Source organism: Anomaloglossus baeobatrachus, chromosome 5 (assembly GCF_048569485.1).
Source record: "Anomaloglossus baeobatrachus isolate aAnoBae1 chromosome 5, aAnoBae1.hap1, whole genome shotgun sequence".
In the NCBI taxonomy this organism is placed as follows: domain Eukaryota; kingdom Metazoa; phylum Chordata; class Amphibia; order Anura; family Aromobatidae; genus Anomaloglossus; species Anomaloglossus baeobatrachus.
In genome coordinates this window covers 24,954,022-24,978,974 of record NC_134357.1, presented here as the reverse complement: position 1 = coordinate 24,978,974, position 24,953 = coordinate 24,954,022, and the positions used below count along the sequence as shown (strand labels likewise).

The 24,953-nt window shown below is 54.0% G+C and overlaps 1 protein-coding gene and 2 non-coding genes across 5 annotated transcripts in view; all 3 read right to left on the bottom strand.

Annotated features, from left to right (window-relative positions):
• The window catches only part of NCAPD2 (non-SMC condensin I complex subunit D2), a 164,067-nt gene extending 141,287 nt beyond the window's left edge, over positions 1–22,780 (bottom strand). For 2 of the 3 annotated variants that reach the window (XM_075348320.1, XM_075348322.1), the window contains exons 1-2: positions 19,136–19,214; positions 9,837–9,963 (exon numbers count right to left, since the gene is read on the bottom strand). In XM_075348320.1, coding sequence (XP_075204435.1) covers positions 9,837–9,954 — 118 coding nt within the window. In that variant the 5' untranslated portion in view covers positions 9,955–9,963; positions 19,136–19,214. Of the gene's footprint in view, positions 1–9,836; positions 9,964–19,135; positions 19,215–22,701 lie in introns of those variants that run through there. The other variant, XM_075348321.1, reaches the window with a different exon arrangement.
• Positions 18,789–19,078, bottom strand: LOC142313613 (small nucleolar RNA U85). The gene has a single exon (XR_012754599.1). It is a non-coding gene; the product is annotated as a small nucleolar RNA U85 (small nucleolar RNA).
• LOC142313611 (small nucleolar RNA U85) lies at positions 20,144–20,439 on the bottom strand. Its single transcript, XR_012754597.1, has one exon. It is a non-coding gene; the product is annotated as a small nucleolar RNA U85 (small nucleolar RNA).
• Positions 22,781–24,953: the final 2,173 nt, after the last annotated feature.

Below are 24,953 nucleotides of genomic sequence, written 5' to 3'. Positions count from 1 at the left end.
GGAAGTTGTCTTCCCGTCTCATTGGCGGAGAATGTCCCATTGAAGAGGGCGCAGATGAAACTGCGCGAACGGGACTGCCTCCATTGCTGCCACCATCTTCCCTAGGAAGTGCATGAGGCGCCTTAAGGGGTACGACTGACTCTGAAGGAGAGACTGCACCCCTGTCTGTAGTGACCGCTGCTTGTCCAGCGGAAGCTTCACTATCGCTGAGAGAGTATGAAACTCCATGCCAAGATACGTTAGTGATTGAGTCGGAGCTAGGTTGGACTTTGAAAAGTTGATGATCCACCCGAAAGTCTGGAGAGTCTCCAGCGCAACATTCAGGCTGTGTTGGCATGCCTCTTGAGAGGGTGCTTTGACAAGTAGATCGTCTAAGTAAGGGATCACCGAATGTCCCTGAGAATGCAAGACTGCTACCACTGCCGCCATGACCTTGGTGAAAACCCGTGGGGCTGTCGCCAGACCAAATGGCAGAGCTACGAACTGGAGATGGTCGTCTCCTATCACGAAACGTAGAAAACGTTGGTGCTCTGTAGCAATCGGCACGTGGAGATAAGCATCCTTGATGTCTATTGATGCAAGGAAATCTCCCTGAGACATTGAGGCAATGACGGAGCGGAGGGATTCCATCCGGAACCGCCTGGCGTTCACATGCTTGTTGAGCAGCTTTAGGTCCAGAACAGGACGAAACGAGCCGTCCTTTTTTGGAACCACAAAGAGATTGGAGTAAAAACCTTGCCCTTGTTCCTACAGAGGGACAGGGATCACCACTCCTTCTGCTTTTAGTGAGCACACCGCTTGCAGAAGGGCATCTGCTCGGTCGGGATGTGGGGAGGTTCTGAAAAAGAACCGAGGCGGAGGACGAGAACTGAATTCTATCCTGTACCCGTGAGACAAAATGTCTGCTACCCACCGGTCTTTGACCTGTGGCAGCCAAATGTCGCAAAAGCGGGAGAGCCTGCCACCGACCGAGGATGCGGAGGGATGAGGCCGAAAGTCATGAGGCAGCCGCCTTGGAAGCGGTTCCTCCGGTTGCTTTCTTGGGGCGTGAATGAGCCCGCCAGGAATCTGAGCTCCTTTGCTCCTTCTGAGTCCCTTTGGACGAGGAGAATTGGGTCTTGCCGGAGCCTCGAAAGGACCGAAACCTCGACTGCCACTTCCTCTGTTGAGGTTTGCTTGATCTGGGCTGGGGTAAGGAGGAGTCCTTACCCTTGGATTGCTTAATGATTTCAGCCAATTGTTCACCAAACAGTCTATCTACCGATAGTGGCAAGCTGGTTAAACATTTTTTGGAAGCAGAATCCGCTTTCCATTCTTTTAACCACAAGGCTCTGCGCAAGACAACAGAGTTGGCAGACGCAATAGAGGTACGGCTCGTAGAGTCCAGGACAGCGTTGATAGCGTAAGTTGCAAACGCAGACATTTGCGAGGTTAGGGACGCTACTCGCGGCACTGCTGGACATATGATAGCGTCCACCTGTGCCAAGCCAGCTGAAATAGCTTGGAGTGCCCACACGGCCGCGAATGCTGGAGCAAACGACGCGCCGATAGCTTCATAGACAGACTTTAACCAAAGGTCCATCTGTCTGTCATTGGCATCTTTAAGTGAAGCCCCATCTTCCACTGCAACTATGGATCTAGCTGCAAGCCTGGAGATTGGGGATCCACCTTTGGACACTGGGTCCAGCGTTTGACCACGTCAGGGGGAAAGGGATAACGTGTATCCTTAAGACGTTTGGAGAAACGCTTATCTGGGTAGGCATGGTGTTTCTGGACCGATTCTCTGAAGTCAGCGTGGTCCAGAAAAGTACTCAGTTTAGGCTTGGGATACCTGAAATGGAACTTCTCCTGCTGTGCAGCTGCCTCCTCTGCAGAAGGGGCAGGGGGAGAAATTTCCAATAGACTATTGATGGCCCCTATAAGGTCATTTACCATGGCGTCACCATCAGGAGTATCCAGATTGAGAGCGGTTTCAGGATTAGACTCCTGATCCCCCTCCTCTGTCTCATCATGTAGAGACTCTTCTCGCTGAGACCCTGATCCGCGTGATGACGTGGAGGGTCTCTCCCAGCGAGCACGCTTAGGCTGCCTGGGACTGTCATCTGAATCAGAGCCGTCAGGCTGAGATGCCTGGGACCCCCTTGAAGCACGGATTAACTCCAACTGAGGGGGACCGGGGAACATTGCCGCAGCATTGTCCATGGACTGAGTAACTGGCCTGGCCTGCAAGGTCTCTAGGATCTTTGTCATAGTGACAGACATCCTGTCAGCAAAAACTGCAAACTCTGTCCCCGTCACCGGGACAGGGTTCACCGGCGACTGCCTGGGCCACTACCACCATAGACTCCGGCTGACGAAGTGGCACAGGGACCGAACATTGCACACAATGGGGGGTCATTGTAACCTGCCGGTAGATTAGCCCCACAAGCGGCACAAGTAGCGCTCACAGCCTGTGTCTTGGCACCCTTGCGTTTTGCAGATGACATGTTGTCTTCTCCTCAGAGCAATTGGGGTATACAGCCGAGAAGCGACCTTACAGTGCAATATATATATATATATATATATATATATATAGTATAGAGAAAAAAAGTACACAAATATAACACTGTGGCACTAGTGGGGCCAGCACTAATGTGCTGCTTACCGCCCGCTTAACGCGGGTGTGTGGTCGCCAGAAATCCCTTGTCTGGGTCTCCCAGAGCCTGTGTCCGTTCACCAGCCAGACTGCATGTAGGAATGGCTGCCGGCGTCCTATGGAGAGGGGCGGGCCCTGGGCGTCTGCAGACGAAGAGCGGGAAACCTGCGTCCCACTGTGCTCAGTGAGAGGGCTGGAGCATGTAAATAAGGCTCCAGCCCTCGGCGCTGATTAATCGTACAGCGTCTCTCCCTTGCCCTGATTGACAGGGTGGGGGCGGGAACGAAGCGGAGCTAGGCCGCAGAAGCCGGGGACTAAATTTATAAGCGACGCCGTCGTAAAAGCACGGTCGTCGCTAAGTCCCCGGCGCACTACAAGTCGCAGTTGCGCCGCCGCCTAGGGGCGGCCGGCGCGGCAGTCCCCAACATATAAAGTCACACAGAAAAACTGTAGTGACTATAACCCCAGCGCGCAGCGCTACTGTCCCCGGCGCACTAGCACACCCAGCAAGTCTGGAGTGTGCGCGGCCTGTACATACGGGGACACAGAGTACCTTAATGTCGCAGGGCCTTGTCCCTGAACGGTACCCAGCTCCGTATCCAGCAGGTTCCATGGGTCTGTGGATGGAGCCCGGCCTCAGGGCTTGTGGGCCGGTAAGATCCCACTTCCTCAGAGCCCCTCAGGGGGATGGGGAAGGAAAACAGCATGTGGGCTCCAGCCTCCGTACCCACAATGGGTACCTCAACCTTAAACACCGCCGACATAAAGTGGGGTGAGAAGGGAGCATGCTGGGGGCCCTAGTATGGGCCCTCTTTTCTTCCATCCGACATAGTCAGCAGCTGCTGCTGACTAAACAGTGGAGCTATGCGTGGATGTCTGACCTCCTTCGCACAAAGCAGAAAACTGGTGAGCCAGTGATCCCACTGGGGGTGTATAGCCAGAAGGGGAGGGGCCTTACACTTTTTAGTGTAATGCTTTGTGTGGCCTCCGGAGGCAGTGCTATACACCCCAATCGTCTGGGTCTCCCAATGGAGCGCCGAAGAAGAAGGGAATTTTGTTACTTACCGTAAATTCCTTTTCTTCTAGCTCCTATTGGGAGACCCAGACGATTGGGTGTATAGCTACTGCCTCCGGAGGCCACACAAAGCATTACACTAAAAAGTGTAAGGCCCCTCCCCTTCTGGCTATACACCCCCAGTGGGATCACTGGCTCACCAGTTTTAGTGCAAAAGCAAGAAGGAGGAAAGCCAATAACTGGTTTAAACAAATTCACTCCGAGTAATATCGGAGAACTGAAAAACCGTTCAACATGAACAACATGTGTAACCGAAACAACCCAAAAATCCCGAAGGACAACAGGGCGGGTGCTGGGTCTCCCAATAGGAGCTAGAAGAAAAGGAATTTACGGTAAGTAACAAAATTCCCTTCTTCGTCGCTCCATTGGGAGACCCAGACGATTGGGACGTCCAAAAGCTGTCCCTGGGTGGGTAAAGAAATACCTCATGTTAGAGCTGCGAAGACAGCCCTCCCCTACGGGGAGGCAACTGCCGCCTGCAGGACTCTTCTACCTAGGCTGGCGTCCGCCGAAGCATAGGTATGCACCTGATAATGTTTGGTGAAAGTGTGCAGACTCGACCAGGTAGCTGCCTGGCACACCTGTTGAGCCGTAGCCTGGTGTCGTAATGCCCAGGACGCACCCACGGCTCTGGTTGAATGGGCCTTCAGCCCTGATGGAACCGGAAGCCCAGCAGAACGGTAGGCTTCAAGAATTGGTTCTTTGATCCATCGAGCCAGGGCGACCTTAGAAGCCTGCGACCCTTTGCGCTGACCAGCGACAAGGACAAAGCGTGCATCCGAACGGCGCAAGGGCGCCGTGCGGGAAATGTAGATTCTGAGTGCTCTCACCAGATCTAACAAATGTAAATCGTTCTCATACCGATGAACTGCATGAGGACAAAACGAAGGCAAGGAGATATCCTGATTAAGATGAAAAGAGGATACCACCTTCGGGAGAAACTCCTGAATGGGGCGCAGCACTACCTTGTCCTGGTGGAAGACCAGGAAGGGAGTCTTGGATGACAGCGCTGCTAGCTCAGACACTCTCCGAAGAGATGTGATCGCTACCAGAAAAGCCACTTTCTGGGATAGTCTAGAAAGTGAAACCTCCCTCAGAGGCTCGAAGGGCGGCTTCTGGAGGGCAACTAGTACCCTGTTCAGATCCCATGGATCTAACGGCCGCTTGTACGGGGGAACGATATGGCAAACCCCCTGTAGGAACGTGCGCACCTTAGGAAGGCGTGCCAAACGCCTCTGAAAAAAAGACGGATAGCGCCGATACCTGACCTTTAAGGGAGCCGAGCGCCAAACCTTTTTCTAACCCAGATTGCAGGAAGAAAGAAAGGTAGGCAATGCAAATGGCCAGGGAGACACTCCCTGAGCAGAGCACCAGGATAAGAATATCCTCCACGTTCTGTGGTTCTTAGCGGACGTGGGCTTCCTAGCCTGTCTCATGGTGGCAACGACCCCTTGGGACAATCCTGAAGACGCTAGGATCCAGGACTCAATGGCCACACAGTCAGGTTCAGGGCCGCAGAATTCCGATGGAAAAACGGCCCTTGGGACAGTAAGTCTAGTCGGTCTGGTAGTGCCCACGGTTGGCCGACCGTGAGCTGCCACAGATCCGGATACCACGCCCTCCTCGGCCAGTCTGGGGCGACGAGTATGGCGCGGCTGCAATCGGATCTGATCTTGCGTAGCACTCTGGGCAAGAGTGCCAGAGGTGGAAACACATAAGGGAGCCGGAACTGCGACCAATCTTGCACTAGGGCGTCTGCCGCCAGCGCTCTTTAATCGCGAGACCGTGCCATGAAGGTTGGGACCTTGTTGTTGTGCCGGGACGCCATTAGGTCGACGTCCGGCCTTCCCCAGCGGCGACAGATTTCCTGAAACACGTCCGGGTGAAGGGACCATTCCCCTGCGTCCATGCCCTGGCGACTGAGGAAGTCTGCCTCCCAGTTTTCTACGCCGGGGATGTGAACTGCGGATATGGTGGAGGCCGTGGCTTCCACCCACATCAGAATCCGCCGGACTTCCTGGAAGGCTTGCCGACTGCGTGACCCTCCTAGGTGATTGATGTATGCCACCGCTGTGGAGTTGTCCGACTGAATTCGGATCTGCTTTCTTTCCAGCCACTGCTGGAAGGCTAGTAGGGCAAGATACACTGCTCTGATTACCAGAACATTGATCTGAAGGGTGGACTCCTGCTGAGTCCACGTACCCTGAGCCCTGTGGTGGAGAAAAACCGCTCCCCACCCTGACAGACTCGCGTCTGTCGTGACCACCGCCCAAGACGGTGGTAGGAAGGATCTTCCCTGTGATAATGAGGTGGGAAGAAGCCACCATTGCAGAGAGTCCTTGCCGTCTGTGAAAGGGATACTTTCCTGTTCAGGGATGTTGACTTCCCGTCCCATTGGCGGAGAATGTCCCATTGAAGTGGACGCAGATGAAACTGCGCAAACGGAACCGCCTCCATTGCCGCCACCATCTTCCCGAGGAAGTGCATGAGGCGTCTTAAGGAGTGCGACTGACCTTGAAGGAGAGTCTGCACCCCAGTCTGTAGTGACCGCTGCTTGTCCAGCGGAAGCTTCACTACCGCCGAGAGGATATGAAACTCCATGCCAAGATACGTTAGTGATTGGATCGTGACAGATTTGACTTTGAGAAGGTGATGATCCACCCGAACGTCTGGAGAGTCTCCAGCGCAACATTCAGGCTGAGTTGGCATGCCTCTTGAGAGGGTGCCTTGACAAGTAGATCGTCCAAGTAAGGGATCACAGAGTGTCCCTGTGAGTGCAAGACTGCTACCACTGCCGTCATGACCTTGGCGAACACCCGTGGGGCTGTCGCCAGCCCGAATGGCAGAGCTACGAACTGAAGATGGTCGTTTCCTATCACGAAACGTAGAAAAACATTGGTGCTCTGTAGCAATCGGCACGTGGAGATAAGCATCTTTGATGTCTATTGATGCTAGGAAATTTCCTTGAGACATTGAGGCAATGACGGAGCGGAGGGTATCATCCGGAACCGCCTGGCCTCCACGTGCTTGTTGAGCAGTTTTAGGTCCAGAACGGAACGGAAAGAGCCATCCTTTTTTGGCACCACAACCAGATTGGAGGAAAACCGTGTCTTGTTCCTGAAGAGGAACCGGGATTACCACTCCTTCTGCCTGCAGAAGAGCATCTGCTCGGTGGGGAGGTGGGGACGTTCTGAAGAATCGAGTCGGAGGACGAGACCAGAACTCTGTCCTGTGCACGTGGGCACACTGTCCCTCACCCACCGGTCTGTGACCTGTGGCAGCTAAATGTCGCCAAAGGCGAGCGAGTCTGCCATCAACCGCGGATGCGGAGAGATGAGAGAGCTGAGAGTCATGAGGAGACCGCCTTGGTAGCGGTACCTCCGGCTGCCTTCCTTGGGCGTGATTGAGCCCGGCCGGAAGCTGAGCCCCTCTGAGGCTTTTCAGCCCTTTTGGACGAGGACAACTGGGACCTGCCCGAGCCTGGGAAGGACCGAAACCTCGACTGTCCTTCCAGGACAGCATTAATAGGGTAAGTCGCAATGCAGATATTGCGAGGTTAAGGACACCACCTGCGGCACAGATGTACGTGTGCTCAAGACCAGCTGCGCAAGAACAGCTGAAAAGCTTAGGGTGCCCATACGGCTGTGAATGCCGGAGCAACCGACACGCCGATAGCCTCATAGACAGATTTCAACCAGAGTCCATCTGTCTGTCAATGGCATCTGTAAGTGAAGTCCCATCTCCACTGCAACTATGGCTCTAGCCGCAAGCCTGGAGATTGGAGAATCCACCTTTGGACCCTGGGTCCAACGCTTGACCACGTCAGGGGGAAAATGATAACGTGTATCCTTAATACGTTTGGAGAAAACGCTTATCTGGGAAGCGTGGTGTTCCTGGACTGCTTCTCTGAAGTCAGCGTGGCCAGAACAATACTCAATATACGTTTGAGCTACTGAAATGGGACTTCTCCTGCTGTGAAGCTGACTCCTACGCTGGGGGAGCTGAGGGAGAAAAGATCCAACATTCCATTGATGGACGCTATAGGATCATTCCTTATGGCGTCACCATCCGGTGTATCCGGAGTGAGAGCGGTGTCAGGATCAAAGTCCTGATGAGCTACGTCTGCCTCATCATACAGAGAGCCTCCTGGGACCCCCCCCGGAGCACCGATTTTATTCCAAATGAGGGTGGCCAGGGAGCAATGATCCAGATTGCCCATGGCCTGTCCGGACTGCAAGTCTCTATCCCATTGCAACTCTGTCCCTGTCCTTGGACAGGGTTGAGAGGTGGTTCTTTTGGCCACGTCAAGTAGAGACCCCGGCTGACCAAGTGCTACAGGGGAGCATTGCACACAATGGGGTTCAGTGCCGTGGAACAGTATCACATGCAGTAAAAACAGCATCGAAAGCCTGTGTAGCTTATATGCTGCTGCCGACTTATAGAGCCAAGAATGGCGACCGTACAGTGCAATGTATATCATACAAGCATAAAGTACAAATGAACACAGCAGCACATGCAATACAAGCAGCATAGAAAGCCTGCTTTTCTGCTGCTGTAGACTAGCCATCTAGGGGAATATAGCCCAGAATAGCGACCATACAGTGCAATGTATAGCATACAAGCATAAGTACAAATGAACACTGCAACACCTGCAATACAAGCAGCATAGAAAAAAACCTGTGCCTCAGCACCCTTGCTTTTCTGCTGCTGTAGTCTAGCCATTCCATGGCGAATATAGCCAAGACTAGCGACCGTACAGTGCAGTGTATAGCATACAAGCATAAATACACATGAACACTTCAGTACGTGCAATACCCGCAGCCTAGAAAGCCTGTGCCTTAGCACCCATGCTTTCCTGCTGCTGCAGTGTAAGCACAAAATACAAATGGACAAAACTGCGGTATTTAGTGTCAGCACTTCAGGTGCCGCTTACCGCCCGCCTATAAGCGGGTGTGTGGTCGCCCTAGTCCTGTGCCTGGTTGCCCAGAGTCCGAGTGTCGCCATCTAAGATCAGCTCGGACTGCAGGAATGGCTGCCGGCGTCCTTCTCCAGCTCGTGTGAGTAGGGGCGGGCCGTGGGCGTGCCCCAAGTCAGAGCGGGAAACCGGCGTCCCACAGTGTCCAGTGAGAGGGCTGGAGCATGTAAATAAGGCTCCAGCCCTCGGCGCTGCTGATTGACAGGGTGGGGGCGGGAACGAAGCGGAGCTAGGCCGCAAAAGCCGGGGACTGGATTTATAAGCGCCGCCGCCGTAAAAGCGCGGTCGGCGCTAAGTCCCCGGCGCACTACAAGTCCCAGCCGCGCCGCCGCTCCCGGAGCGTCCGGCGCGGTAGTTCCCAATAAATAAAGTCACTCAGCTAGGCTGCAGTGACTGTAACCCTTTACTGTCCCCGGCGCACTAGCACACCCAGCAAGTCTGGAGTGTGCTGTGCCTGTGTGTACGGGGACACAGAGTACCTGAATGGTGGAGGGCCATGTCCCTGAACGGCACTCCCGCTCCACATCCAGCAGGTTCAATGGGTCTGTGGATGGAGCCCGGCCTCAGGGCTTTGGGGCCGGTAAGATCCCACTTCCTCAGAGCCCCTCAGGGGGATGGGGAAGGAAAGCAGCATGTGGGCTCCAGCCGCCGTACCAGCAATAGGTACCTCAACCTTACAAACCACCAGTGGGGTGAGAAGGCAGCATGCTGGGGGCCCCATATGGGCCCTCTTTTCTTCCATCCGATATAGTCAGCAGCTACTGCTGACTAAACAGTGGAGCTATGCGTGGATGTCTGACCTCCTTCGCACAAAGCCGAAAACTGGTGAGCCAGTGATCCCACTGGGGGTGTATAGCCAGAAGGGGAGGGGCCTTACACTTTTTAGTGTAATGCTTTGTGTGGCCTCCGGAGGCAGTAGCTATACACCCAATCGTCTGGGTCTCCCAATGGAGCGACGAAGAAATATATATATTACACATACACACATTATATGCTATTGTGCGGCCCAGCTGATTCATGCTGAAGGAGGTTTAGGCAACAAGAATCAATTGACAGATGTGTCGGGTCATTATCTCTTTAGTGTGAACCTAATTGCAAAAAAAAACAAAAAAAACCAAACAAAATAAAAAAACAATAATAAAAACACTCACCATTAAGGTCAGAGGACAGCTGGCGTACGGGCAGGACCTCCTGGACCACATACTGGCCCACTCCTCCGCTCTTTAGCAAGTCCTTAAAGGCCAAGGGGATGCTGAACTGGAGAGACATGGCGGAGGCCTGTGCAAAAATAAAGACTTCATGTTATAATCACAATCAAATCCCAGCAGTAACCAAACTGGGCGACACTGGGGTAATACAGTATATGGGGCACGGTCCACCCTCAACACCCCGCGGGGTCTCCAGGCAGTGGGCTCGCTTTGCTTCCTCGAGCTCCTCATATACATATATCAATTACATGTTCAAATCTCAGGATTATTCGCAACTGACACCTGTCCTGTCCATAATGTGTGGGTGTCAGTGGTGAGACCCGCACCTCATACGTATAGAACACATCAGCCAGAAATGTATAAAATAGGACAAACACCCTTGTAGGGGTTGTCTGGTTTAAAACCAATGTAGCCTAGAGGTTTGAATACTCTGAATATGACCTCCTGCATGTTCCTGCGGTCCCTCCGATGGATGCAGGTCCGGGCCACAGAAGTTACGGCATTAGCACATCACTGGAGGCTTCTCAGACGTGCAGGTCAAGTCATCTGACTGCAGTGCTCCAGTGATAGTGAATGGTAAGAGCAACAGATCGATGCAACATTATTATTAACAACAGTGACCAGAACAAGCTCCGATTGCTGCTGTTTAGCCATTTAAAGTGCACCAATCAGCAGGATTTTCCTATATAACTTAAAGCCAGTGCTATACTGGCACTATCAGGCTGATTCTATACATACAGTGCTATACTGGCACTATCAGGCTGATTCTATACATGAAGAAAAAACAAAAAGCCAGCACCAAATGTGCACTTCAGCACTAAACATTCCAAACTGTACTTATTATAAAAAATTTTTGAGATTTTTGGCAAAAAGAAGGGAATTTTGTTACTTACCGTAAATTCCTTTTCTTCTAGCTCCTATTGGGAGACCCAGACGATTGGGTGTATAGCACTGCCTCCGGAGGCCACACAAAGCATTACACTAAAAAGTGTAAGGCCCCTCCCCTTCTGGCTATACACCCCCCGTGGGATCACGGGCTGCTCAGTTTTAGTGCTAAAGCAAGAAGGAGGAAAGCTAATAACTGGTTTAAACAAATTCACTCCGAAGTAACATCGGAGAACTGAAAACCGTTCAACATGAACAACATGTGTACCCGAAAAAAACCAACAATCCCGAAGGACAACAGGGCGGGTGCTGGGTCTCCCAATAGGAGCTAGAAGAAAAGGAATTTACGGTAAGTAACAAAATTCCCTTCTTCTTCGGCGCTCCATTGGGAGACCCAGACGATTGGGACGTCCAAAAGCAGTCCCTGGGTGGGTAAAGAAATACCTCATGTTAGAGCTGCGAAGACAGCCTTCCCCTACGGGGAGGCAACTGCCGCCTGCAGGACTCTTCTACCTAGGCTGGCGTCCGCCGAAGCATAGGTATGCACCTGATAATGTTTGGTGAAAGTGTGCAGACTCGACCAGGTAGCTGCCTGGCACACCTGTTGAGCCGTAGCCTGGTGTCGTAATGCCCAGGACGCACCCACGGCTCTGGTAGAGTGGGCCTTCAGCCCTGATGGAACCGGAAGCCCAGCAGAACGGTAGGCTTCAAGAATTGGTTCTTTGATCCATCGAGCCAGGGTGGCTTTTGAAGCCTGCGACCCTTTGCGCTTACCAGCGACAAGGACAAAGAGTGCATCCGAGCGGCGCAGGGGCGCCGTGCGGGAAATGTAGATTCTGAGTGCTCTCACCAGATCTAACAAATGTAAATCCTTTTCATACCGAAGAACTGGATGAGGACAAAAGGAAGGCAAAGAGATATCCTGATTAAGATGAAAAGAGGATACCACCTTAGGGAGAAACTCCTGAATGGGGCGCAGCACTACCTTGTCCTGGTGGAACACCAGGAAGGGAGCCTTGGATGACAGTGCTGCTAGCTCAGACACTCTCCGAAGAGACGTGACCGCCACTAGAAAGACCACTTTCTGTGAGAGACGAGAAAGTGAAACATCCCTCAGAGGCTCGAAGGGCGGCTTCTGGAGAGCAACTAGTACCCTGTTTAGATCCCATGGATCTAACGGCCGCTTGTACGGAGGGACTATATGACAAACCCCCTGCAGGAACGTGCGCACCTGAGAAAGTCGTGCTAGACGCTTCTGAAAAAACACGGATAGTGCCGAGACTTGCCCTTTAAGGGAGCCGAGCGACAAGCCCTTTTCCAACCCAGATTGCAGGAAGGAAAGAAAAGTAGGTAACGCGAATGGCCAGGGGGATACTCCTTGTGCAGAGCACCAGGATAAGAAAATCCTCCACGTTCTGTGGTAGATCTTAGCAGAAGTGGACTTCCTAGCCTGTCTCATGGTGGCAACGACTCCTTGGGATAATCCTGAAGACGCTAGGATCCAGGACTCAATGGCCACACAGTCAGGTTCAGGGCCGCAGAATTCCGATGGAAAAACGGCCCTTGGGACAGTAAGTCTGGTCGGTCTGGTAGTGCCCACGGTTGGCCGACCGTGAGATGCCACAGATCCGGGTACCACGACCTCCTCGGCCAGTCTGGGGCGACGAGTATGACGCGGCCGCAATCGGATCTGATCTTGCGTAGCACTCTGGGCAAGAGTGCCAGAGGTGGGAACATATAAGGGAGCCGGAACTGCGACCAATCTTGCACTAAGGCATCTGCCGCCAGAGCTCTTTGATCGCGAGACCGCGCCATGAACGTCGGGACCTTGTTGTTGTGCCGCGACGCCATTAGGTCGACGTCCGGCACCCCCCAGCGGCGACAGATTTCCTGAAACACGTCCGGGTGAAGGGACCATTCCCCTGCGTCCATACCCTGGCGACTGAGGAAGTCTGCTTCCCAGTTTTCTACGCCCGGGATGTGAACCGCTGATATGGTGGATGCTCTGTCCTCCACCCACAGCAGAATCCGCCGGACTTCCTGGAAGGCTTGCCGACTGCGTGTCCCTCCCTGGTGGTTGATGTATGCCACCGCTGTGGAGTTGTCCGACTGAATTCGGATCTGCTTTCCTTCCAGCCACTGCTGGAAAGCTAGTAGGGCTAGATACACTGCCCTGATTTCCAGAACATTGATCTGAAGGGTGGACTCCTGCTGAGTCCACGTCCCTTGAGACCTGTGGTGGAGAAAAACTGCTCCCCACCCTGACAGACTTGCGTCTGTCGTGACCACTGCCCAGGATGGGGGCAGGAATGATCTTCCCTGTGATAATGAGGTGGGAAGAAGCCACCATTGCAGAGAGTCCTTGGCCGTCTGGGAAAGGGAGACTTTCCTGTCCAGGGAAGTTGACTTCCCGTCCCATTGGCGGAGAATGTCCCATTGAAGTGGGCGCAGATGAAACTGTGCAAACGGGACTGCTTCCATTGCTGCCACCATCTTCCCTAGGAAGTGCATGAGGCGCCTTAAGGAGTGCGACTGACCGTGAAGGAGAGACTGTACCCCTGTCTGTAGTGACCGCTGCTTGTCCAGCGGAAGCTTCACTATCGCTGGCAGAGTATGAAACTCCATGCCAAGATACGTTAGTGATTGAGTCGGTGACAGATTTGACTTTGAAAAGTTGATGATCCACCCGAAAGTCTGGAGAGTCTCCAGCGCAACATTCAGGCTGTGTTGGCATGCCTCTTGAGAGGGTGCTTTGACAAGTAGATCGTCCAAGTAAGGGATCACCGAGTGTCCCTGGGAGTGCAAGACTGCTACCACTGCCGCCATGACCTTGGTGAAAACCCGTGGGGCTGTCGCCAGACCAAATGGCAGAGCTACGAACTGGAGATGTTCGTGACCTATCACAAAACGTAGAAAACGTTGGTGCTCTGTAGCAATCGGCACGTGGAGATAAGCATCTTTGATGTCTATTGATGCAAGGAAATCTCCTTGAGACATTGAGGCAATCACGGAGCGGAGGGATTCCATCCGGAACCGCCTGGCGTTCACATGCTTGTTGAGCAGCTTTAGGTCCAGAACAGGACGGAACGAGCCGTCCTTTTTTGGAACCACGAAGAGATTGGAGTAAAAACCTTGCCCTTGTTCCTGAAGAGGAACAGGGATCACCACTCCTTCTGCTCTTAGTGAGCCCACCGCCTGCAGAAGAGCCTCTGCTCGGTCGGGATGTGGGGAAGTTCTGAAGAACCGAGGCGGAGGACGAGAACTGAACTCTATCCTGTACCCGTGAGACAAAATGTCTGTTACCCACCGGTCCTTGACCTGTGGCAGCCAAATGTCGCAAAAGCGGGAGAGCCTGCCACCGACCGAGGATGCGGAGGGAGGAGGCCGAAAGTCATGAGGCAGCCGCCTTGGAAGCGGTTCCTCCGGTTGCTTTCTTGGGGCGTGAGTGAGCCCGCCAGGAATCTGAGCCCTTTTGCTCTTTCTGAGTGCCTTTGGACGAGGAGAATTGGGCCTTGCCGGAGCCTCGAAAGGACCGAAACCTCGACTGCCACCTCCTTTGTTGAGGTTTGCTTGATCTGGGCTGGGGTAAGGAGGAGTCTTTACCCTTGGACTGTTTAATGATTTCAGCCAATTGCTCACCAAACAGTCTGTCTACAGATAGTGGCAAGCTGGTTAAACATTTTTTGGAAGCAGAATCCGCTTTCCATTCTTTTAACCACAAGGCTCTGCGCAAAACCACCGAGTTGGCAGACGCCATTGAGGTACGGCTCGTAGAGTCCAGGACAGCGTTGATAGCATAGGTCGCAAACGCAGACATTTGCGAAGTTAAGGACTTCACTTGCGGCACTGCTGGACGTATGATAGAGTCCACCTGTGCCAGACCAGCTGAAATAGCTTGGAGTGCCCACACGGCCGCGAATGCTGGAGCAAATGACGCGCCGATAGCTTCATAGACAGATGGACCTTTGGTTGAAATCTGTCTGTCATTGGCATCTTTAAGTGAAGCCCCATCCTCCACTGCAACTATGGATCTAGCCGCAAGCCTGGAGATTGGGGGATCCACCTTTGGACACTGGGTCCAGCGTTTGACCACGTCAGGGGGAAAGGGATAACGTGTATCCTTAAGACGTTTGGAGAAACGCTTGTCTGGATAAGCCTGGTGTTTCTGGACTGATTCTCTGAAGTCAGCGTGGTCCAGAAAAGTACTCAGTTTACGCTTGGGATACCTGAAATGGAACTTCTCCTGCTGTGCAGCTGCCTCTTCTGCTGAAGGGGCTGGGGGAGAAATATCCAACAGTCTATTGATGGCCGCTATAAGGTCATTTACCATGGCGTCACCATCAGGAGTATCCAGATTGAGAGCGGTGTCAGGATTAGACTCCTGATCACCCTCCTCTGTCTCATCACGCAGAGACTCTTCTCGCTGAGACCCTGATCCGCGTGATGACGTGGAGGGTCTCTCCCAGCGAGCTCGCTTAGGCTGCCTGGGACTGTCATCTGAGTCAGAGCCTTCAGCCTGAGATGCCTGGGACCCCCTTGAAGCACGGATTAACTCCAACTGAGGGGGACCGGGGAACATTGACGCAGCAGTGTCCATGGTCTGAGTGACCGGCCTGGCCTGCAAGGTCTCTAGGATTTTTGTCATAGTGACAGACATCTTGTCAGCAAAAACTGCAAACTCTGTCCCCGTCACCGGGACAGGGTTCACCGGTGACTCTGCCTGGGCCACTACCACCATAGACTCCGGCTGACGAAGTGGCACAGGGACCGAACATTGCACACAATGGGGGTCTTTGGAACCTGCCGGTAGATCAGCCCCACAAGCGGCACAAGCAGCGTATGCAGCCTGTGTCTTGGCACCCTTGCGTTTTGCGGATGACATGTTGTCGTCTCCTCAGAGCAATATAGGGTATACAGCCAAGAAGCGACCTTACAGTGCAATATATATATATATATATATATATATATATAGTATAGAGAAAAAAATACACCAATATAACACTGTGGCACTAGTGGGGTCAGCACTAATGTGCTGCTTACCGCCCGCTTAACGCGGGTGTGTGGTCGCCAGAAATCCCTTGTCTGGGTCTCCCAGAGCCTGTGTCCGTTCTCCAGCCAGACTGCATGTAGGAATGGCTGCCGGCGTCCTGTGGAGAGGGGCGGGCCCTGGGCGTGCTGCAGACAAAGTGCGGGAAACCTGCTCCCCACTGTGCTCAGTGAGAGGGCTGGAGTATGTAAATAAGACTCCAGCCCTCGGCGCTGACTATCGTACAGCGTCTCTCCCTTGCCCTGATTGACAGGGTGGGGGCGGGAACGAAGCGGAGCTAGGCCGCAAAAGCCGGGGACTAGATTTATAAGCGCCGCCGTCGTAAAAGCACGGTCGGCGCTAAGTCCCCGGCGCACCACAAGTCTCAGCCGCGCCGCCGCTCCAGGGGCGGCCGGCGCGGCAGTCCCCAACACAAAAAGTCCCTCAGAGAAACTGTAGTGACTGTAACCCCAGCGCGCAGCGCTACTGTCCCCGGCGCACTAGCACACCCAGCAAGTCTGGAGTGTGCGCGGCCTGTCCCTACGGGGACACAGAGTACCTGAAAGTCGCAGGGCCTTGTCCCTGAACGGTACCCAGCTCCGTATCCAGCAGGTTCTACGGGTCTGTGGATGGAGCCCGGCCTCAGGGCTTGGGGGCCGGTAGGATCCCACTTCCTCAGAGCCCTCAGGGGGATGGGGAAGGAAAGCAGCATGTGGGCTCCAGCCTCCGTACCCACAATGGGTACCTCAACCTTAACAAACACCGCCAATAGGAATGGGGTGAGAAGGGAGCATGCTGGGGGCCCTAGTATGGGCCCTCTTTTCTTCCATCCGATATAGTCAGCAGCTACTGCTGACTAAACAGTGGAGCTATGCGTGGATGTCTGACCTCCTTCGCACAAAGCTTGAAAACTGAGCAGCCCGTGATCCCACGGGGGGTGTATAGCCAGAAGGGGAGGGGCCTTACACTTTTTAGTGTAATGCTTTGTGTGGCCTCCGGAGGCAGTGCTATACACCCAATCGTCTGGGTCTCCCAATGGAGCGCCGAAGAAATTGCAATTTCTTGAGCTGCCTCGCCACGTCACGGCAAATCTCATTAGAGGCAGTCCTACACTAAAATATTTTTATAAAATGTGCCATACGGCCTCACATATGAATAGTAGAACTGCTCTCAGCAGCACTCACCTGGTCTATTTCAATCCCGTACCCATGACTGAGTCATGGCTGTGGGCGGGACAGGTCCAAGCAAATGCTGCATGAAGTAAATAGCCTGTGGACAAAGCCTGATGACTCAATGTGAACAGTCACCAACCGCCAAAATCTAGACAGATTGAAAACATCCCAAATTGGGGTGCATAGCAAGGTGGAGGTCAACCACCGACCAATTCAATGAAGAAAAAACAAAAAGCCAGCACCAAATGTGCACTTCAGCAAATTTTTATAATAAGTACAGTTTGGAATTGTTAGTGCTGAAGTGCACATTTAGTGCTGGCTTTTTGTTTTTTCTTCATTGAATTGGTCGGTGGTTGACCTCCACCTTGCTATGCACCCCAATTTGGGATGTATTCCATCTGTCTAGATTTTGGCGGTTGGTGACTGTTCACATTAAGTCATCAGGCCTTGTCCACAGGCTATGTACTTCATGCAGCATTTGCTTGGACCTGTCCCGCCCACAGCCATGACTCAGTCATGGGTACGGGATTGAAATAGACCAGGTGAGTGCTGCTAAGAGCAGTTCTACTATTCATATGTGATTGCCATATGGCACATTTTATAAAAATATTTTAGTGTAGGACTGCCTCAAATGAGATTTGCCGTGACGTGGCGAGGCAGCTCAAGAAATTGCAATTTTTTTGCCAAAAATCTCAAAATTTTTATAATAAGTACAGTTTGGAATTGTTAGTGCTGAAGTGCACATTTAGTGCTGGCTTTTTGTTTTTTCTTGATTCTATACATACCTGTAGTGGTCAGCTTGGACTTTTAGGTTTTGAAACAAAAGCAAGTAAAGTTTATAAAATCAGCAGCTGCTTGAGTGACAGCAGCTGCCGATCAGCTGATAGCTGGGGTGTGTATTCATTTTGATTCCCACTCTCCCCTGCCTATTCATCCTCCCCATTATTTATGCTAATTCTACTATAGAATAGTTTTACTAAGTTACTAGAAGGACCTGTGCTGATTTCATACCCATGTGACTAGAAGAGGGTGGTGCCACAGCCAATAGAAAAATTGTGCTTCCTGGTGTCAGCTATGTTGGCTGAGGCCCCGCACCTTTTGATCACATGGGTATGACATCAGCACAGGTCCTTCCAGTCACTTAGTAAAACTATTCTATAATAGAATTAGCATAAATAACGGGGAGCAGAAATCAATATAAATACCCACCCCAGCTATCAGCTGCTGATTTTTTACAAACTTTACTTTCTTGGATTTCAAAACATATATATCCAAGCTGACCATTACAGGTATGTATAGAATCAGCCTGATAGTGCCAGTATAGCACTGGCTTTAGCTTATATAGGAAAATCCTGCTGATTGGTGAGTTTTAAATGCTATGGTCAATCACCAATAGTTGCATTGAAATAGCACAATAACCAATCTGTACCAGCTCCTATTGGTCTCCTCGCAATAAGATCAAGGTGTGCCGATCTGTAGGCCCCCTCTCCCCATGGCTGCCATTTTCGTCCTCCTTGTGAATAATCAGTCCCTATTGGCCACTAGCAAGTGTCAGGAATCATAGTCCACGGCCAGCAACCAGCACTACAGGTGTTACAGCACACACCTCTGAATTCACCCCCTCCCCCTTACCAGGTCAGATCCTGGGATCCAGCGTCTGCACTCCAACCCCCCCCCCTCCCCAGGTCAGGATCTTGAAATCCAGCATCTGCACTACAAACCACTCCCCCTTCAGGTCACATCCAGTGCCTGCCCACCCCCCTCCAGATTCAGATCCTGGGATCCAGTGCCTGCAGCAATAAAGTACAATTTTGCCAAAATGTCCTTACATGCTCATGTCTCCGCACCGCCTCTTAGCGGGCGCCGCCCTGTGCCCGGCCCTGTATTCCAGAGCCATCCTGTAGGTCCGCTCATGCGCTGCAGACACGCTCTCGTGGGCAGATTGTCTGAGAAGGACCAGCAGTGAACGCTGCTGTGGGTCCGGCCTTACAGCGGCTGCGAGACACTTCTCCACAACCACCAAGATTACAGACCGAGGGCGACGAGCAGCGGCGGCACCCAGAGGACCCGGAGTCACATTCGCCTTGGACTCATCATGTGGCCGATCCAGTAACAAGGGTCAGAAAAGCAAAGATTCTACTGATCCACGGCGCACTCACTATAGGACGCTGTATAGAGAATGGAAGCGCTGCACCACAGATCGGGGGCCCTGGGAGCGGAGAGCGGCTTTATAAGCTGGAAAACACAAATAAACGTTATAGTGTGAACAATCAGCAAGATGGAAATTCAGATATTACAGAGTCAATTATACGAGCCGCAGAAAAATCTATTCCATCACTAAGAAATTAAAAGGGAACCGGCCGTTGCCTGAGCCACGAGCAGCATGACACCGGCCGCACACAGGTGCGGTATTCACAAGTGCTCCGGCATTTCATAGAAAACACTTTTCAGATCTGGCCGAGGACGAGATATCCTCTCCTCAACCTCTGTGGTTGATTTGGATTGCCAGGTCTCTCCTTATGCAGACATCAAACACTCCTGGGATCCAGCACCTGGGAGCCGGCGCCCGCACCTCCCTCCCCCGGGTCAGATCCTGGAAGCCAGCGCCCGCACCTCCCTCCTCCGGGTCAGATCCTGGAAGCCAGCGCCCGCACCTCCCTCCTCCGGGTCAGATCCTGGAAGCCAGCGCCCGCACCTCCCTCCTCCGGGTCAGATCCTGGGAGCCGGCGCCCGCACCTCCCTCCTCCGGGTCAGATCCTGGGAGCCAGCGCCTGCACCTCCCTCCTCCGGGTAAGATCCTGGGATCCAGTGAATTCACCTCCCTCCCCCGGGTCAGATCCTGGGATCCAGCGCCTGCACCTCCCTTCACCCCCCCCCCTTCCCCAAAAGGTCAGGATCTTGAAATCCACCATCTGCACTCCAAACACCTTACCAGGTCAGGATCCTGGGATCCCGCACTTGCACTACCCCCCTCACCAGGTCAGGATCTTGCACCCCTCCCCCTTCAGGTCACATCCAGTGCCTGCCCACCCCCCTCCAGATTCAGATCCTGGGATCCAGTGCCTGCACCAATAAAGTAAAATTTTGCCAAAATGTCCTTAACAGCACAAAAAAAAAACAAAAAAAAACACAAGTAGTGCTGACAGTAAAATCCATCACCACCAAGCAGCCATCAGATTACCAAAGATACATGCTCATGTCTCCGCACCGCCTCTTAGCGGGCGCCGCCCTGTGCCCGGCCCTCTATTCCAGAGCCATCCTGTAGGTCCGCTCATGCGCTGCAGACACGCTCTCGTGGGCAGATTGTCTGAGAAGGACCAGCACTGAACGCTGCTGTGGGTCCGGCCTTACAGCGGCTGCGAGACACTTCTCCACAACCACCAAGATTACAGACCGAGGGCGACGAGCAGCGGCGGCACCCAGAGGACCCGGAGTCACATTCGCCTTGGACTCATCATGTGGCCGATCCAGTAACAAGGGTCAGAAAAGCAAAGATTCTACTAATCCACGGCGCACTCACTATAGGACGCTGTATAGAGAATCGAAGTGCTGCACCACAGATCGGGGGCCGTGGGAGCGGAGAGCGGCTTTATAAGCTGGAAAACACAAATAAACGTTATAGTGTGAACAATCAGCAAGATGGAAATTCAGATATTACAGAGTCAATTATACGAGCCGCAGAAAAATCTATCCTATCACTAAGAAATTAAAGGGAACCGGTCACTGCCTGAGCCACGAGCAGCATGACACCGGCCGCACACAGGTGCGGTATTCACAAATGCTCCGGCGTTACAGAGAAAACAGTGTGCAGATCTGGCCGAGGACCGGAGACGGGATTGATCTGGTGCCGCCTCCTCCTGAAATGCTCTAGTTGATTTTGATTGCCAGGTCTCTCCTTGTGTGCAACATCAAACACTCCTGGGATCCAGCGCCCGCACCTCCCTCCCCCATCAGGTCAGATCCTGGGATCCGGCGCCCGCACCTCCCTCCCCCATCAGGTCAGATCCTGGGATCCGGCGCCCGCACCTCCCTCCCCCATCAGGTCAGATCCTGGGATCCGGCGCCCGCACCTCCCTCCCCCATCAGGTCAGATCCTGGGATCCAGCGCCCGCACCTCCCTCCCCTGGGTCAGATCCTGGGATCCGGCGCCTGCACCTCCCTCCCCCATCAGGTCAGATCCTGGGATCCGGCGCCCGCACCTCCCTCCCCGGGGTCAGATCCTGGGATCCGGCGCCCGCACCTCCCTCCCCCATCAGGTCAGATCCTGGGATCCGGCGCCCGCACCTCCCTCCCCGGGGTCAGATCCTGGGATCCGGCGCCCGCACCTCCCTCCCCCATCAGGTCAGATCCTGGGATCCGGCGCCCGCACCTCCCTCCCCGGGGTCAGATCCTGGGATCCGGCGCCTGCACCTCCCTCCCCCATCAGGTCAGATCCTGGGATCCGGCGCCCGCACCTCCCTCCCCGGGGTCAGATCCTGGGATCCGGCGCCCGCACCTCCCTCCCCCATCAGGTCAGATCCTGGGATCCGGCGCCCGCACCTCCCTCCCCGGGGTCAGATCCTGGGATCCGGCGCCCGCACCTCCCTCCCCCATCAGGTCAGATCCTGGGATCCGGCGCCCGCACCTCCCTCCCCGGGGTCAGATCCTGGGATCCGGCGCCTGCACCTCCCTCCCCCATCAGGTCAGATCCTGGGATCCGGCGCCCGCACCTCCCTCCCCGGGGTCAGATCCTGGGATCCGGCGCCCGCACCTCCCTCCCCCATCAGGTCAGATCCTGGGATCCGGCGCCCGCACCTCCCTCCCCGGGGTCAGATCCTGGGATCCGGCGCCCGCACCTCCCTCCCCCATCAGGTCAGATCCTGGGATCCGGCGCCCGCACCTCCCTCCCCCCATCAGGTCAGATCCTGGGATCCGGCGCCCGCACCTCCCTCCCACATCAGGTCAGATCCTGGGATCCGGCGCCCGCACCTCCCTCCCCCATCAGGTCAGATCCTGGGATCCGGCGCCCGCACCTCCCTCCCCGGGGTCAGATCCTGGGATCCAGCGCCCGCACCTCCCTCCCCCGGGTCAGATCCTGGGATCCGGCGCCCGCACCTCCCTCCCCCATCAGGTCAGATCCTGGGATCCGGCGCCCGCACCTCCCTCCCCCCATCAGGTCAGATCCTGGGATCCGGCGCCCGCACCTCCCTCCCCCATCAGGTCAGATCCTGGGATCCGGCGCCCGCACCTCCCTCCCCCGGGTCAGGTCCTGGGATCCGGCGCCCGCACCTCCCTCCCCCATCAGGTCAGATCCTGGGATCCGGCGCCCGCACCTCCCTCCCCCATCAGGTCAGATCCTGGGATCCGGCGCCCGCACCTCCCTCCCCGGGGTCAGATCCTGGGATCCGGCGCCCGCACCTCCCTCCCCCGGGTCAGATCCTGGGATCCAGCGCCCGCACCTCCCTCCCCGGGGTCAGATCCTGGGATCCAGCGCCCGCACCTCCCTCCCCCGGGTCAGATCCTGGGATCCAGCGCCCGCACCTCCCTCCCCCGGGTCAGATCCTGGGATCCGGCGCCCGCACCTCCCTCCCCCGGGTCAGATCCTGGGATCCAGCGCCCGCACCTCCCTCCCCCGGGTCAGATCCTGGGATCCGGCGCCCGCACCTCCCTCCCCCGGGTCAGGTCCTGGGATCCAGCGCCTGTGGCTGCACTGGCCGGAACACTGCACAGTATGGACGCGATATACCTGAGCCGTCTCCGCGGTGCGGCCGGTGTTAGATCCGGGGGAGACTTGCGCCCTCGTCCTACAGAAAACCCGTCCACCTCCCCCCGCACCCGCTGACTTCAAATTCGCTCCTCCCGCCAAAATGTAACAAATCGCAGAGCCGCGCGCCTCGTGACGTAACCAGCAAGGGAAACCAGTACAAACAGCCCTTAGTAAGAAGCTGACCAATAGGAGCGTATGACACAAACAACCAATCATATCACAGAAAGGAAAGATAGACAGGAACGTGAAGCAATAGGATATTAGCAGAGAAGAGGAGATCTCTCATTGAACCAAAACAGAATGAATGACAGGTAGAATAACCAATAGGAAACGTTTACAGACAGGAACGCCCAAAAGTACTTTAAAGAAGTTGTCCAGTTACCAAAACTGATTTTTTTTTCTGATAAATCTTGCTAATATGTGCCCCTCAACACATCTATTATGTTTTTTCAGCAAAATTAGGTTTTATTGTGCACCAGCAGCACACGGTCATTGCTGGCTCCAGCTCTGATGGGGTTAATCTCTCCTCTGACTTCCTGTGTTCAGTTCCTACAAGTTCCAGAATTCTTTGTGGCTCTAGGGCGGTGTCTAGCTTATCTAACACCCCCCCCCCCCCTCAGCCCTCCACCCAAAGCCTCCTCCCTGCCTCTTCCCTGTGTGGATGAGAGAAATCACACAGAGACATCCGAAGCTGCCAGCTCTGCACACAACCAGGGGAAGAAAGTGTGTGTTTTTGTGAGTGTTTGTGCGTGAGTGTGTGTGAGTTTGTGAGTGTGTGTGTGTTTTTGTGAGTGTGAGTGTTTGTGCGTGAGTGTGTGTGTGTGAGTGAGTGAGTGAGTGTGTGTGTGTACACAGAAATTATGATTATTAGCCGGCGCAACATGTGAAAAAAATAATTGGGGAAAAAAAAGTGAGGGGGTGATGAGATTGCTTTTTTCCCTCTTGCCTAGTCTGTGTCGTCCGTATCATCCGCAAACCGCATATGACCGGATCCTGTGGATTAAATGTGCAGCGCATGCAACCGTTATTTTACCTTCTGCAGCGGGACACAGAATTTATCGGCCGGCGCTGGAGTCAGCTGACTCCTGATCTCACAGCCCGCAATGGCTGCAGGTGGGCTCATTCACATGACCGTTCCATGTGTCCTGGTCAGTTCCTGTTTTTTTGCGGCCCCACAGACAGGACCATCTTTTCAATGTCTTTTGTGTAGGATCAGATGGCACGCGGTAGCACTTCCATGTGCATCCGATCCTACAAAAAAACACATCGGATGCCGTATGTCCGCTCCGTTATTATGGAACATGTCCTATTCTGTTCCGTAATAACGAACCGTGACTCAATACAAGTCAATGGGTCCGCAAAATTCCCGGAAGCAACACGGAAGCACTTCCATGTGACTTCCGTTGGGTGCCCGTGCAGTCAGTGTCCCGCTCCAGCCCCAGCCCCGCGGCTGCCCGCTCAGCAGTGTCAGCAGCGGCCCGCACTGCAGTGTCAGCAGCCGCGGGGATGACAAGCACTACCGTCAGGAGGTTAGTAAGTTCATTACATACGGTGATGAAGTCCTGCCCTCCTGACGTCAGCGGTCGTCACTGCCTTCTATGCCCGCCGCTTGTCACATCACCTCTCGCTGTCGACCCGAGACTGTGACTAGTGGTGACGTCACGGGCCACTCGCGATACTTTGTTTGTGAAGGCGGCGGTCATTGAACTCGGTGACAGCGCTGCTGTCAGGAGTTCAGCGATCATCGCAGGTAATATACCTCGCTAACCTCCTGATAGCAGCACTCGTCATGCCCTGCAGTGACCTGGGCTGACCTATTGATGTTAGCTCAGGTCACTGCACGGCTCTCCCAGCAAATAGGGAACATTCTGTTCTTCATTGACTGGGACATTGACTATGGTATGGATCATCGTGGGACCCCCTTGTATTACACCAGACCTGGATTTGTTTTTCTTTCTAATAAATTGGTGAAAGAGGGAATGTGTTGGGGAGTGTTTTTTCAAATAAAAATGTGTTTGTTGTCTATTTTTTTTTTTTATTACTGCCTGGGTTTGTGATGTCGGGTATCTGATACACGCCTGACATCACTAACTCCAGGGCTTGATGCCAGGTGACATTACACATCTGGTATTAACCCCATATATTACCCCGTTTGCCACCGCACCAGGGCAACGGGATGAGCTGGCGCGAAGCACCAGGACTGGCACATCTAATGGATGCGCTACTTCTGG